This window comes from Melanotaenia boesemani, chromosome 7, assembly GCF_017639745.1.
Source record: "Melanotaenia boesemani isolate fMelBoe1 chromosome 7, fMelBoe1.pri, whole genome shotgun sequence".
Classification (NCBI taxonomy): Eukaryota; Metazoa; Chordata; class Actinopteri; order Atheriniformes; family Melanotaeniidae; genus Melanotaenia; species Melanotaenia boesemani.
Window position 1 is genome coordinate 10,244,207 of NC_055688.1, and position 16,164 is coordinate 10,260,370.

At 41.8% G+C, this 16,164-nt stretch overlaps 1 protein-coding gene across 4 annotated transcripts in view; it reads left to right on the top strand.

Moving 5' to 3' along the window:
* Positions 1-16,164, top strand: part of htr4 (5-hydroxytryptamine receptor 4) — a 259,262-nt gene that overhangs the window by 184,956 nt on the left and 58,142 nt on the right. For all 4 annotated transcript variants that reach the window (XM_041990011.1, XM_041990012.1, XM_041990014.1 and 1 more), the window contains one exon: positions 3,954-4,561. In XM_041990011.1, coding sequence (XP_041845945.1) covers positions 3,954-4,561 — 608 coding nt within the window. The remainder of the gene's footprint in view (positions 1-3,953; positions 4,562-16,164) is intronic.

A 16,164-nucleotide genomic window follows, 5' to 3' on the forward strand; every position in this document is an offset into this window, starting at 1 on the left:
AAATTTTAACTCCAAGTACCAAACATTGTTCACTCTGGTTGAAACGCTAGATATGAGTCTTCCTCCAAAATGATTGATTTAGCTTTGACCTTTCTATTTTACTGCCATATAAAGATAAATATTTATACATATTTTTAATGACTTAATTTGGCTTTATTAGCCCAGTAAACAGATGGAGAGGGTTAACAAAAAAAAAGAAAAAAAAAAAAAAAAACAGCCAAGTCTGAATTGCAATAAGTCACAAAAAGAGACAAACATTGTTCCCCACGAGTCCTTGTTCATTGGTTTCCAAGTAGTCCCAGTTGGCAAATTCTAACATTTTTATTTTGTTTGTTTAGAAGAATAATTTACAGTATGTGGAAAGACTGAGCAAGAGATTGCTGAAATGTTTTACAATGTAAACCTGAAAAAAAGAAAACACAAAATTATAAAAAAGGTTTAGACTGTTCCCCAAAGATTAGCATCAAATTAGCTAATTATACCACATAGCTGTGTATCTGACAGCTTCACAACTAACCGCTGTTTTTGTCATCCAACTGCATCATCAAAGAAACGGGGGCTTCCTATGCAAATTCCTAAGCAACGAAGTGTTAAAGGACAAATGTATTCATTTTATGAAGAGCCAAGTTGAAGAGCCATAGCAGGTGTTAAGAGCTAAACGCTTAGTTATGTTCAGTGGGTTGATTTATGTGAAGAGCTGTCCAGCAGATGACAGAGGATTATACACATGATCAGAGTGACTGGACTCTGTGGCCCGTTTATGAAGATGGATCAGAGCAAAGAAGGGATCAGGGACTGATGAAAAAAAAAAATTGGTGAACATGAACTTGAAAGAGTGCTTACAAATTTTAAAAGGTGAAGAATATGATCCTCCTCCTGTATTAGGAGGATTGCAGTGTTTAGACACACGACTGTTCTAAATTCAACATGAGTTATTTTCTCTCTTAATTGTATCTTTCTATAGGAATTCATCTTGTTTATATACTCTAAACTTAAACTGGTGCATGCCTACAAACAAGATATTCAGAAAGTTTAAAACACCTACATACACAACATTTTACACCAAGATGTGTCAGCCCATTCATAAAATCAGCTAGCTTCACTCATAGGGGAGGGGAGATTTTTTTCATCTTCTTCCTCTGAGCCTTGAGCTGTAATTTCCCAAAGAGATGAGATGACAGTGGAGAATAAATCTGAGATTTCACTGTGATTAATGGTGTTTTTCAAAGCCTTCCTCTTCCTTCAGATCAGCATATTACTTCCTGACTACTGAGAGTGTGGGATTTTAAATGGCTTCTTTTAAGTCTGAAGATGTTTCCTGCCTTAACAGAGCAAAGCAGTTCTGAAGTTATTCAAACATGAGAGACATGAAAAATCCACAAATTTACCTCAGAATGACATTACGACTGCAATAAAGAAAATATTAATATGGTATTAAAGGATTTCACTGAGGGGCTTATTAATAGACCTCGGACTGGACAGAGTTCCCAAATTTGTAGGGTGTAAATTAATAATAAATATGGAAAGAATAGAGGTTATGATGTGATTCATTATATCTCTCCAGAGAAAAAAAAACTGAAGCAGCAGCATCATAGACATCTGTAAGGCCTCTAAACCAAGAATTCAGTATCCTGTCTTCAAAACTTTTTTACTGCTGTTGACCCTCAGATGTTGGGCTGCTGCTGCAACGCCATGCTGCGCTTTTTCACAATTGCCTACAGGCAGAAGAAGAAGTAGTTCCTACATCCTGAAAGTTTAGTTACAGAAATGCTGGTATAGGATGAATAGATATTTTACTATTAAACCGCACAGCACTATGATTTATTCCTCTCAGATAGATCATATTGTAGGCCCATTTCCACTTATTTATTTGTTTGTTTCACCAGGTCACGAGCCCAAGAGTAATGTGGCCCACAGAGAATATTCCCGAACCTCCCGATTAGCCGACATTGCTCTTGTGTATTTCAGCATGAGAAATCGGAGGTTTAGTGTGAGAGTGTGAGAAGTCACTGCAGCAACCTCTGAGCACCTCCTGCCAACACTGCTTCTCTCCTTCCAGCTGTTGGGCCAGTTTTCTTCCCATTCCCGCTCCCAGTGGCTGATGAGCGCCGAAGTAAAGCTAGCATACTGTTGCAGTGCTCTGAGCTTTTCTCGTGGTCACATTCAGGATGTTTCCAGTGGGAAAAATCACTAATTAACTTTTTTTTTTTTTTTTTTTTTTTTTTTCTTTGATGCAAACAACATGCAAGGGAAGCAAAAACTGTTACCTGTATATGTTAAATAGGTGATCCAGTCTCAAGGGACTTTTTCTCCATTTGGAAGATGACAGTACGTTAGATCATTTATGAAGGAGCGCACTTTACCGCCTAAGCCCCCATCACAGGTTGAAGCGGGATATTTGCTTTCCCTGTTGTAAAAGGCAGCCGCTCCATGATCAATAAGGACAGCGCACCATTTTCATTGACTGTCCTCCACAAAGCCGAGTCACAGACATAATAAATTCACTGCAAGTCGTTGCTGCAGCTAGCCTTGGGCTCTGTTGTAGGGCCTCCTCCACATCCAGACCCATCGGCTTAGCTTCCACGTCCTCTATTACTTCATCCTCATTTTCCTCCCTCGATTTGATGAAGAAAGTGTTTATAGAATGTACACTTCTTAATGAACACACCTCCTTCTCCTCCTTACCTCGCTTTCGCTTCCGTTTAAAAACAGCCACTTCTCTTATTCTTGCTCATTCTCACAGCCTACTACTACTCCCACAGTCTGGGCCCGTGCCCGTGTCCATAATGCCCACCGGATAATCCGGCCTTGCTCAGGACCACATCTGTTTCAGGGATGTCCACACATGTTTCAAGAAGACAACGCAAACGCAAAGTGGGGAACATTGTTTTTTAAACCTGTTGCAGGCCTGAAACACAGAAAAGGATATTTGTTGATTAATGAAATAAGGATGAAAATGCAAACACAAAAAATCCTGGGCTCATACTGTCTTCTACTAAATAATAGTGAAAGAAAATGCAGGGAAAAACATTTATATAGTTATTATCTGATTTAGGGTTGTACCTTTTGTCTGCTACATTTAATTGTGTTAACCCCCTGTGAAAATATCCATGTGAGCAATAATTATAACTAATTTCATTTCACTTGATACTTGCTGAACTTAATAATGAGAAAAAAGGTTGAATATGTATTTTTCTTCAGCACATAGAAACATGCTGTAATTTTTTAACAAGTTTAATTATACTGTAGGTCTCAAACACAGAAGTCAGATGACTTCTACCAAACAAAGATAATTATACTTAACTGCAAAGTTAATCTGTGTTTAAACTTAACACATCCAACTAATGTAAAGGATTTTAATGGAAAATAAATACAACAGAATTAAACTAATGATTTGAATTGTAATTTCTTATTAAATCATCACTAGTTTGAAGTGCATTGTTTTCAGACACAAGTTTACCAAAGTCAGAAACTAAAGAAAAAAATCCACGAGTTAAGTTCATTAGCTAATCTTTTTTTTTTCTTCAAATTTTTTTTTTTTTTTGACTGTCTGCTCTTATCACTATTTGGTCTCTAACCTTTGACCACTTCATATCAGATGAGCCCAACTGTCTTGTCATCCTCTAACCCATTAGGGAAAACAGCATCATAGCAGGAGTCATTTCCTGTTTGTTGCTTGCATCATAACTCCACTTCCAACCAGTGGGTAGTATTAAAGATACTGTACATTCAGGATTCATTCAGATGGTTAAGATGTGATTATTGAATCCATCTTGAAATCCTTTGTTCGCATCAAAACCTCTTCAGAGGATCTCAAACTGATTGATGTCTTAATAACAAATGCCACAATAAAAGTTGTTTCATAACAACTGTAATAGTAATAAAAGTGGCAGGGTCTCAACATTAAATCAAACCATATAAATTTTTTTCTGTTTTTTTTGCTTTTATGCCAGATTGAGAAGAGGCGCCACAGCGGAGGCAGCAACTCCACCTCTTGTGTCTTCATGGTCAACAAGCCATATGCTCTCACCTGCTCTGTGGTAGCCTTCTACATCCCTCTGGTCCTCATGGTGCTGGCTTACCAGAGGATCTACATCACAGCTCGAGCACACGCTCTACAGATCAGCATGCTGCAACGGGCAGGGGGAGCCGGGGCCAGCACGCCCGGTACCTCAGGTGCTGGCACTGGGGTCAACGCAGGTGCAGATTCAGCTGATCATCAACGCAACCATCGTATGCGAACTGAAACCAAGGCAGCAAAGACTCTGTGCATCATTATGGGGTGTTTCTGCCTCTGTTGGGCACCATTCTTTGTCACCAACATAGTGGACCCCTTTATAGATTACACAGTACCCGACCAGCTGTGGACCGCCTGCCTGTGGCTGGGTTACATCAACTCCATGCTGAACCCAATCCTTTATGCCTTCCTAAACAAGTCCTTCCGTCGTGCCTTCCTCATCATCTTGTGTTGTGGGAGGAAGAGGTACCGCAGGCCGTCCATCCTGGCTCCCAGTAACACCTGTGCAGCCACACAGATCAACGGCTCTACACATGTCCTCAAGTAAGTTCTGCAAACTTTTACACTGTTGGGTTTTGGTTCTGTCACTAAGCATAAAGCTCCACTCAGGATAAACTTTGAGTGGCAATGCAAAATTTAAAGGTACAGTATGTAAGAATTACTGATGTCTAGTGGTAAAGATGGACATTGCACTGATGTGAATGGATGGTGGCCGTCAGTGGCCAAAATTCTTCCAGACATAAACATGTTTCCATCCATGAGTGGATCCAGTGGCCGATGACTGCACTACAGGTAACTACTTCAACATTGTGTACATGTGTACTGTCTTCTTCAATGTCATTTTAAGGCACTACATATCTCAAATAGTTTCTGTAGCTCCTATCAAACAAAACTGGTGCTGCAGTTATAAATCTTCATACACAATTGTTTGTTCATCCAGAGACAGAGTAGTAAACACAGTAATACACTAATAGTAGTAATACACCTTTAAGATGGCGGCGCGTGTAGACGCAGCGACCTCAAGCTCTCCCGACAATGCGATGTTTTGTTCGTCTAGTAAGTGTTTACCTGTAAGAGTCTCCCGTCAGTGTACGTCGGAATACATGTACAATCGACAGGCTTTGTTAAACATCCAAAGAAACAAGATCTGCAAAGTTTTAAACTCGGACGTAACAAAGACGCTAAAGGAACTAAGATTGCTACGCCGGCCTGCTACCTCACCGGTCTCGCCTGCTACCCCTCCCCCGGAAAAGAGGTGTCGGAAGCGGTGCGCAAGGACAAGAAAGAGGGGCAAACGGGGAGGCATCCGAGCTAGGCTAGAGGCTAATCCAACACGCCCAGCCATACCATCTATCCTCTTGGCGAACGTACGTTCACTGGATAACAAAATGGATCACATACGACTTCTGAGATCAGCGAATCGAAAAGTGAGTGACTGTTGTGTGCTTGTTTTCACTGAAACATGGCTAAAGGATAACACTCCAGACTCTGCCATACAACTGGAGCAGCTAACCTGCTACAGAGCGGACAGGGCTATCACAGACAGAGGGAAGACCCGGGGTGGCGGGGTCTGTGTTTACATCCGCGATGCGTGGTGCCGGGATGCTACTGTGGTAGGCAAACATTGCTCACCACTGGCAGAATTTATGATTGTGAAGTGCAGGCCTTTCCATCTACCCAGGGAAACAAACGCAATTCTTATATTTGCGATTTACATCCCACCGACAAACAACAACAGTGATAGAAACGCAGCGCTTAACGAACTGTATCAGGCTATCAGTGAACAACAGACGGCACATCCAGACGGTTTCTCCATCCTCGCTGGAGATTTCAACCATGCTGACCTCAAAGCCGTTCTTCCAAAGTTTCACCAGCATGTGCACTTCCCAACAAGGGGAGACAACATCTTGGACTTAGTGTACACATCACATAAAGGAGCTTACAAAGCCATCCCCCTCCCTCACATCGGGCTCTCCGATCACCTCACTGTTATGCTAATGCCAGCATACAGACCGAGAGTGAAACTCATCAAGCCCAGCATCAAACAAAAGAGAGTGTGGCCACAGGGGGCCACATCTGCACTACAGGACTGCTTTGAAACAACAGACTGGGACATGTTCAAGCAAGCAGCCACCTACAATGACACTACAGACATTGAGGAGTACACAGACACGGTGACCTCCTACATCACCAAATGCATTGATGATGTGACACACATTAAAACCATCACCACTCGGGCTAACCAGAAGCCATGGCTGACAGGGGATGTCCACAGGCTGCTGAGGGCCAGAGACAACGCCTTCAGAGCAGGGGATGAATCCGGCCTGAGAACAGCAAGAGCCAACCTGTCCCGGGGCATCAGGGAAGCAAAGAAGGACTACACACACAAGATAACCTCACACTTCAGAGACAGCAAGGATGCACAGAGTCTCTGGCAGGGCATTCAGGCCATCACAGACTACAGGCCCGCGCCACGGAGCTGTGAGAGCGACACCACTCTGCTCAACAACCTGAATAGCTTCTTTGCACGCTTTGAAGCAGAGAACAACACCACCCCACAGAAAACCCCACCATCTCCTCACGACCAGACCCTGTGTCTGTCTGCCGCCAGCGTGAAGAGGACACTCTCCACCATCAACACACGGAAAGCAGCAGGACCAGATAACATCCCCGGTAATGTGCTGAAAGAATGCGCAGAGGAGCTGAAGGATGTATTCACAGACATCTTCAACACCTCCCTTAAACAAGCAATTGTCCCGTCATGCTTTAAAGCCACTACAATCATACCTGTGCCAAAGAAATCATCACCATCCTGCTTCAATGACCACCGTCCTGTGGCACTGACACCCATCATCATGAAGTGCTTTGAACGGCTAGTCATGTCTCATGTCAAATCCACCCTCCCCCCCACCCTGGATCCCTTCCAGTTTGCATACAGAGTCAGACGATCCACAGAGGATGCAATTTGCTCTGCCCTCCACCCAGCTCTCACTCACCTGGACAAGAAGGACTCATATGTGAGAATGCTGTTCATAGACTTTAGTTCAGCATTCAACACCATCATACCACAACAACTCATCTGCAAACTGGACAAACTAGGCCTCAGCACCTCCCTCTGCAACTGGCTGCTTGACTTCCTAAGTCAGAGGCCACAAGTGGTGCGTGTAGGCAACAACACCTCTGGCAGCATCACCCTGAGCACGGGGGCTCCTCAAGGCTGTGTGCTCAGTCCCCTGCTCTTCACTCTGCTCACACACGACTGCACACCAACCTACAGCTCCAACCATCTTGTGAAGTTTGCGGATGACACAACTCTGGTGGGGCTCATCACCAAAGGAGATGAATCCCACTACAGGAAAGAGGTCGACCTCCTAACCAGCTGGTGCAAGGACAACAACCTTCTGCTGAATGTCAGCAAGACAAAGGAGATAGTTGTCAACTTTCAGAGAGGCCACACACAACACCTGCCACTAACCATCAACGGCACTGCAGTGGAGAGGGTGAGCAGCACCAAATTCCTGGGGGTGCACATCAGTGAGGACCTCTCATGGACCACTAACACCACATCACTGGCAAAGAAGGCACAACAACGCCTCTACTTCCTGCGTAAGCTCAAGCGCGCCAGCTCTCCACCACCCATTCTGACCACATTTTACAGAGGGACCATTGAAAGCATCCTTACCAGCTGCATCACCGTGTGGGGTGGGAGCTGCACTGACTACAACAGGAAAGCCCTGCAGCGCATTGTGAATACAGCTGGCAAGATCATTGGAGCAACACTCCCCTCCCTACAAGACATCTACAGCACACGCCTCACCCGAAAAGCCATCACCATTGTGAGCGATGCAAGCCACCCCGCACACAACCTGTTCAGCCTCCTGCCCTCTGGACGGAGGTACAGGAGCCTCCACTCCCGCACCACCAGACTCACCAACAGCTTCATCCATCAGGCTGTGAGACTGCTAAACTCTCGCCCCACCCCCCTGCCCCTACCCCCTCCCCCCCCAACCCCAGCCCCAACTAAACTCTCGCCCCCACCCCCCTGCCCCTACCCCCTCCCCTCCAGCCCCAGCCAGCAGAACCAAAGACTGTTAACATTACTGCTTCTAAGTATGCTGCTAAGTGCGATTACTGCCTTGCACTACAAACCCTGCAAACACTTGTATTACTTGACTGCCTTGCACTTTAAACCCTGTAAATACTTGTAACTTTAAACTGCACTACAAACCCTGAGAATACTTGAAACTTTAACTGGAGCTGCTTCCTCACAGTATATCTCTTCATATTATAAAACTACTGGAAGACTCAAATGCACATATGCTGATCTTGTTTGTGATACCTCTTAGCCTTGTTTTTGATACCTTTTATTTATTTAAGGACTAGACTTGTCTGTGCACTTTATTGTTTGTCTTGTCCTACTTGTCTTGATACCTGTATACGCATGGGACAGTGAGAAACGTAATTTCGATTCCTTTGTATGTTATGGGCATGTGAAGAAATTGACAAATAAACCTGACTTTAAGACTTTAAGACTTTTAAAAATGGTAGCACATACATGGCAGTATGTTGAACCACAACAAGTAGATATAAATTGTTAATTCTACGAGAATAAAAACACAATACTTATTTTAATACAGTGATTAGACATCAATAAAAACACAATTTTTTTTAATGATATATACATTTTTTCTGTCATTGACTTTTGATGTTACACAGATGTAGAATTTTGCTGCTTGTTTTTCTTTTCTGTTTTGGTGTTAATGACTTTTGCAGGAAGTAACTTGAAAATCACAAAGTATTTCAGCAACTGGGTAAATATTAAGGGAATAAATTAAGATTTGTCAACAATTCTGTCATAATACATTACAACAAGTAATGAAAATATATTTCCAAATACATAAGTTTACCACAGAATATTACTTCTGTAGTCAGAAAAGTCTGAGCCCTTTCTTAAACATTAACATCAGCCATAAACTATTTCCAATTAATTCATTTGAACTTTTTCCATCTTGGCTCTTACATCAAATAAAGCAAATCAAAAATTATAACAAGACTTTGAGTAAAACAGCATGATCAAATCCTGTCTCCCTCTAACAAAAATGTCACCTGTTTAGGTGTGTAGAGAAATCTTTTCTAAAGATTTTGGAATAAAACACCATTAATGTCAATGATCTGCTATTTAAATTTTAGTTCCAAATACCAAACATTCACTCCAGGTTTAAAATCCCAGATATTATGCTTGCTCCAAAATGAGTTAGCTTCGACCTTTCTGTTTTATTGTCAGAAATAGAAAATTAAGTCATGTTTTAATGACTTGGCTGCATTAGCCCAGCTCATTTGAGTAAACAGATGGGGATGTTCAAGAAAAAAACAGGCAAGTCTGGATTGCAATGAGACAAACACAGTTCCCGACAAGTCCTAGATCATTGGTTTCCAATTAGTCCCAGTAAAGCAAATTAGAGCATTTTTCATTTGTTTGTTTAGGAGAATAATTTACAACATGTGAGAAGACTGAGCAAGAGATTGCTCACAAAAAAGCTTCATACTGCCCATCATGTTAAAAACTAGAGCTCATTAGCTGTTTTTGTCACGCAACTGCATCATCAAAGCAACGTGGGCTTCCCATGCAAATTCCTAAGCAGCAGAGTTAAAGGACAAATGTATTCATTTTATGAAGAGTCAAGTTGAAGAGCCATAGCAGGTGTTAGGAGCTGAACACTTAGTTATGTTTAGTGGGTTGATTTTTGTGAAGAGCTATCCAGCAGATACACATGATGAAAGTGACTGGACTCTGTGGCCCGTTTTATAAAGGTGGATCAGAGCAAAGAAGGGATCTGAAGAGGCCATTTTCCAAACTTGTGCTTTTACCTGAGACAGCTCTGATTGATGAAGAAACCTTACTGGTGAACATGACCTTGAAAGAGTGCTTACAAATTTTAAAGGGTGAAGAAATTTGTACTCGGAGGATTGCAGGATTTAGACACGTGACTGTTATAAAGTCAACATGAGTTATTTTCTCTCTTGATTGCATTTCCTAACTTTATAAGCTTCAAAAAAAGCCTTAGCTTTGACTCTTTCAATAGAGACAAAAACTGTATATTATAAAGCAGCCAGTATTAACGAAGATTTGAGGCTTTCTCATAGATGATCTATAGAGACCCAACTTGGTCCAGCTCTTGAAAACACCCTTGGTGATATTCAAATTTAATTGTTTTTAACCCAGAAAACATTTACACACATGAGCTTTAATTGAGATTTGCTCCCTAATATGATCCTCAGTCCCCTTTCCTTTCTGTCAGTTCTTTGTTTCCGCTTTTTTCCGCTTTTGAATAGTTAAATCTTACACACCTGGGTTCATTTATATCTGTCTATAAATAAATAGGAATGCATCGATTTTGTCGTATATACTCTAAGCTTGAATTGGTGCATGCCTTCAAACAGGATATTCAGAAAGCTTAACACACAAACATAAAAAACAAATAATTGCAAATTAATATTGTGCTGGGTTCTGGTTTTGTCACTGAGCACGAAACTGCACTCGGGAAAAACTTTGGGAATTTAAGATGTAGAGTTACGCTGAAATTTCCTGCATTGCAGCAGAAACTTGATGAAGGCTGGATTTCTACTAAAACTAATATCAGACCACAGACGTCTTCGTAACGGTGCAGCAACTGCCTGGATAACTGGTTTTAAACACAAGGAAGACCAGTAGACAAGCTGGACAATAACAGCATTAAAATCCTTTATTTTCATCATCAATCATTATTCTAACAGCTGAACTATATTTGAAGTCTAGAACATGTTGTCTACACACTGAAACTATGGTGGAAGGTAGATTATTGCTGATATGTGGGCAATAAAGAGACCATAAAATGTGTTCCTGGCAGGTTTCCTAAGAACATGAGATTTGGTGGTAGAGATCATCAAGGGTGACATGGGATGATTTTTTAAAAACATTTTACTATTTCTAATTAATACAAAACAAGAAGATAAAAAAAGAAACTAAACAAGAGAATATTTGAGACATTTTAACTTGGATTTTAACCAAGAGAACACAACAGATGTCTTTACTAGTGCTAATAGTCTAACTAGTAACTAATCCAAAACTCCTAGAGGATCAACAAATGTGAAAATTTGATATTTTATATACTTGTGAACATTTAAAATATATATTTTTTTGTTTGATTTTTTCTTTTTATTGTTTAGTGTTTTGAATATGCTTGTATGCAACACTAATAACTGCAGACCTGGATTACACTTTTACATAAAGACTGTTAAAGACCCTCATAAGGCTTTAAAAAGAGGGAGTATTAGAGGTCTTCTTTCATCTTCTATTATAAGATTCTCTCCTTCGCTTCTTTAGACTTCAGGAAGCTGTTTAAGAATGTGGCCGACATACCACAATCCATCTTTACATGTCTTCCCCAATCATCTCCACATGAGGCTGTATGCTGTAATGACTTATTCCATTGCATATAGAAGACTGTATAATCCTCAAACCTCAGCTCTGAATCTGTGAGCTGATGAATGGCAGCGTCTGCATTTGTTTAAGGTGCAGTCAAAATCAGGTTTGTGGATGTGTGTATAAATTCATGATAGAGATTTACAGAGGAGAATCATGGTTTTCAGAGCTTGATAAAGCAGTCCTGAAGATTGTTTATATGTGATTTAGTCATGAAAAGTGCCGGCTTTAAGAGGTGGGAGGCAAACCGGTGCAGGGAAAAGGTTTTAATAAGGAAAAACTTATCTCACAGAAACAAAACTATGGTGGGTAAATATTAACAAACCTTGGCATGAACTACATCACTGATAACAAACAACAGCAAACAATGGACTGGCCAAGAAGAACTGAAACTGAAGGACTTAAATACACTAAAGGACAAACTAGACACAGATGAAGTGAATGAGCAAATCAGACCAGGCGAACTAATGAGCAGGAAACAGAAAGCAACACATTCATAACCCTAAATACAAGAAACCAAGAACATAACGAACACTATGAACATGAAACAATATCCTGACAGTAAACCAAGAACATGAAACAGGAACATAGCGGTACCAAGGAACTTAAAATGTCAATCGTGACAAATAACTGTAACTTTCAGCAGATTGTGGACTTCACAGGTGTGAGGAGAAATATCCACATTCAAATAAAAGATGATGCTCGTTGTAAGACAGTGTTTAATATCTATACAACGATTCAGTTAGTACAAGGACGTGAGGTCTCTCACAGTCAGTTGGACGAACATGTGAACGGCACAAAAAATGATTTATTGCCCTGTCTGAATATGACATATGATTTATGTGTGTTTTCTTCGATTCCCTTTAGCTCATATGTCTCAGTAGCTGTGTGATACTGAAAGCATATTTTTTGTTTGTTTGTTTATTTTTAATGGAGAGACTTGCAGTTGTTAGGAACCAAAAAATCAACATTGGCTGGTTGAATCTTTAAAACCAAATTGTTGTTCTGTTTTTGATTTTATTTTATTTTATTTATTTTTTTTTGGTTGCATATTCATTCATTTATTTATTTATTTTTCTTTTTATTATAATTATTATTATAATTATTATTATTATTATTATTATTATAATTATTATTATTATTATTATTATTATTATGTATATCCAAAAAGCCATTTATTATCTCTTAAACTCAAATTACACAGTAGGAGACAATTTAATATTCCTTTTCAGTGTTATTATTATTATTATTATTATCATTATTTATTTATTTTTTTTTTTTTTTATAGAAATTCAGGGTCATGGGGGGCAGGAGTCTATCCCAGCAATTAGCAGGCGAGAGGCAGGGCGCACCCTGGACAGGTTGCCAGTCCTTTGAAGGGCCTGGTTTCAGGTTGTTTCTGATAAAAGTTGCACATAGGTCAAAAGACATTAGTAATCTTCTGCTGGTTTGCTAGAATAATGCATGAATTACATATAAATAAAAATAAATGCAATACATCAAATTCTTAAACCTTTATCCTTAGATGGTTCTGAGAGCAGCACCATCTGACCCATTATGTTCTGTGTTTTAATGGAGTAACCAATTATTTTTCTAATAAAACATAATGTTCAGTTCTAGATAAATTCTTTTTATTAAATTAAAATGTCTTTTTCATGTCCTCAGTCATTCTTCACACTTTGTGCTGTGATGTATACTTATCATCCCAGCTGAATTCAAAAGAAACCCACCGGTTGGAGAGTGATGATTAGAGTCCATTTCTCCTAATTAGAGTAGCACGTCCCGCCATCCACATTTACACTCTAAGACATCGCCCTGCACAGTACTGAAAACTGTTAGAAACAACCTTTTTTGTTTTAGTAATGACACATGATAATTAATCACAACTAAAAAGTTTTTATTCAAACAAAATCTAGGCTGAGAGTACTTAGCTGCAAATAAAATAAAATAAAAAAAAAAAAAACTCATATATATTTTTAGTAACTTTGTGGCTGGCTCTGTGGCCGGCTCCCAAAACTCACAAGTCAAGAATATTTTTTTTTAAACATGTCCCTCCCTTTTTTCAAATATGAATAAGTTCTTCATGCGTGGATAATGACTGACAGACCTAAAGTGCATATTTGTAGTAAGTGTTTAGATTAAAGGGAAAAACACATTAGGGTTAATGACTTAATCATCTCCAAACACCTGTTCATCTGTCTAGAGAATCTACCATAGACAGTAACAGCTCAGAAAATCCTACTTGATGGCATTCACTGTTGTTTTAGTCAAATAATCAAGGCAGGAAAACGATTAGCAAGCTGCTCTCCTAAAAAAAAAACAAGCATGTTCCGAACAGACACGAGAGCAGCCAAAGCACAGGCTGCCAGCCCCCCCTCCCCGCCCCACCTGAACATGTCCAGGTACCCTCTGAGGAAGGATGTGAGAAGCTGAGCATTGACTTAATTAATTACTGTGGAGAAAAAAAACATTATATAATAGAAAGAAATCATTCTGAATTGTTAATAGTAAATAAAAAATAGTTTGTATTTATTTTAGAACGATTTGAATGGTTCAGAAAATGCTCAGCTATCACTGTAATGTTAGGTTTGGTCAGTAGTTCGGGACTCATCCTCCTGCTTTGCAGTAGGAACAGAGCACTTTTCTAGTGCAGCAGACTGGATGACTGCTTTCAATCTAATCAGAGAAATATTTACATTTTCTAGATATCAGAAGATTAACTAGGAACAACCATATAGCATCATATATGTTTTCCCCACTAATCTAGTACTTCATCTGTGAGTCTACAGATCTGGAGATAAATTAGACTTCATGTGTTGCTACATGAGGGAGACAATGACGTGGAGTATTGGTAGTCAAATCAGTTTCCCTTGACATGGTTGGTTGAAATCACTGAAAGCACCTTTATGTAAAACAAAAATGTGCGAGGCCACCAGAAATAATGATTGTGATGCTATTATTGGTCGGAGAAACCATCATGCACAAAGTACCCACTCGCCACGCTTGCTATTGCCGCCCCTGGGACAGCCAGACCAAAGGCCACTGTCAAAGACGGATCAGCACGCTGTTCCCGGACCAACTCCTCGTGAGACACCTCAAGAGGAAAATCTGCCACAGACAAAGCAACGTCCTCCCTCACAGCGACCGCATCCTGCGAAGCCGCGCACATAGCACGCATATCGGCACACGCTGGAAACACCCTAGGAGGCGGAGACAACCCACCCCCCTGAACAGACGGACACAGCGCAACCACAGGGGAGGCTGTCACACGAACACCACTGTCACCAACAAGCGAACCGGCAGCGCGCAGCAAGAAGGGATCAGCAGACCAAACACGGCCGCCCGCCAGGCCATTCCCCAAAATAAAATGAATTCCATCCACGGGCAACGCGGCCCGCACGCCCACAGACACTTCCCCACGCACCAGCTCACAGTCCAAAACCACTCTATGCAACGGAGTAGGCAACGTCGTCAAGCCCATGCCACGACCCACAACATAATCACCAGTAGCCGAACGGGAAGAGAACGGGAGGACCGAACCCACGACATACGAATCATACGCACCCGTGTCTCTCAGAATCCGAATAGGAGTCTTCGCGCCACCTGTCAAGGACACGAACCCAGTCCGAATAAAAGGGGCATACGAATCCAGCGCGTCGGGGACATGCAAAGGAAATGAAGTGCACACTCCAGCAGCGGCAACAGGAGAACCACCCGGATCTACAAACGCGGTCGGATTAACATTCTGTGCCGAGGTTTTCCCCCTAGATGACAACACAGGACAATCCCCCTTCCAGTGGCCCCTCTCACGGCAGTAGTGGCACACGTCCGCCCCGGCACGCGCGTCAGACGACACATCCCCACGACGCACGGACGCAGCTCGGCACTCACCACGCCCACTATCCGGAGAAGGCCCATCACTATACAGAAACTGGGACTTATGAGTCAAAACATAGTCATCCGCCAGCGCCGCAGCCACAGCCACCGTCTCGGCCTTTTGCTCACAGATGTACGTGGCAACCACACACGGCACCGAATCCTTCAGCTGTTCCAAGAGAATCAACTCACACAGCCGCTCAAAATCAGCCACTTTCGCAGCTGAGCACCAGCGCGTGAAATGCAACTTCAAATCCCGAGCAAACTCGAGATAACTCTGCCCAGCGGCCTTTCCGCAAGACCGAAACCGCTGTCGGTATGCCTCAGGCACCAGCTCATAAGCCTGCAAAACAGCCGCCTTCACCTTAACATAATCCTGGCTATCCGACACGGACAGCACAGAAAACGCCTCCTGAGCGCGGCCCACCAGAACGCACTGCAACAACAGAGCGCGCGCCGAACTGTCCCACTTACGTGCGTCGGCCAACCGCTCGAAAATCAGGAAAAAAGAGTCCGGATCGTTCTCCTGAAACTGAGGCAAAAGGCGCAAGTTACCAAGAACATCAAAAGTGTCGGCAGCAGAGGAACCCGACAACGAGCGCACCGCAGCGTCACTGTGCCTGCTTTCCCTTATTGACTCCAGCTTCACGCGTTCAATCTCAAACTGTAAGCGCAGCAATTCCTTTGCTGCTCAAACGTCAAACCCGGCGGTAACGAAACCGCACCCGGCGTCAGCGAAGCTGCACCCGGCAAAGAATCCGACGGAGGCTTAGCCAAAAAAACACCTTTCTCCGTCAAATTGGCAATC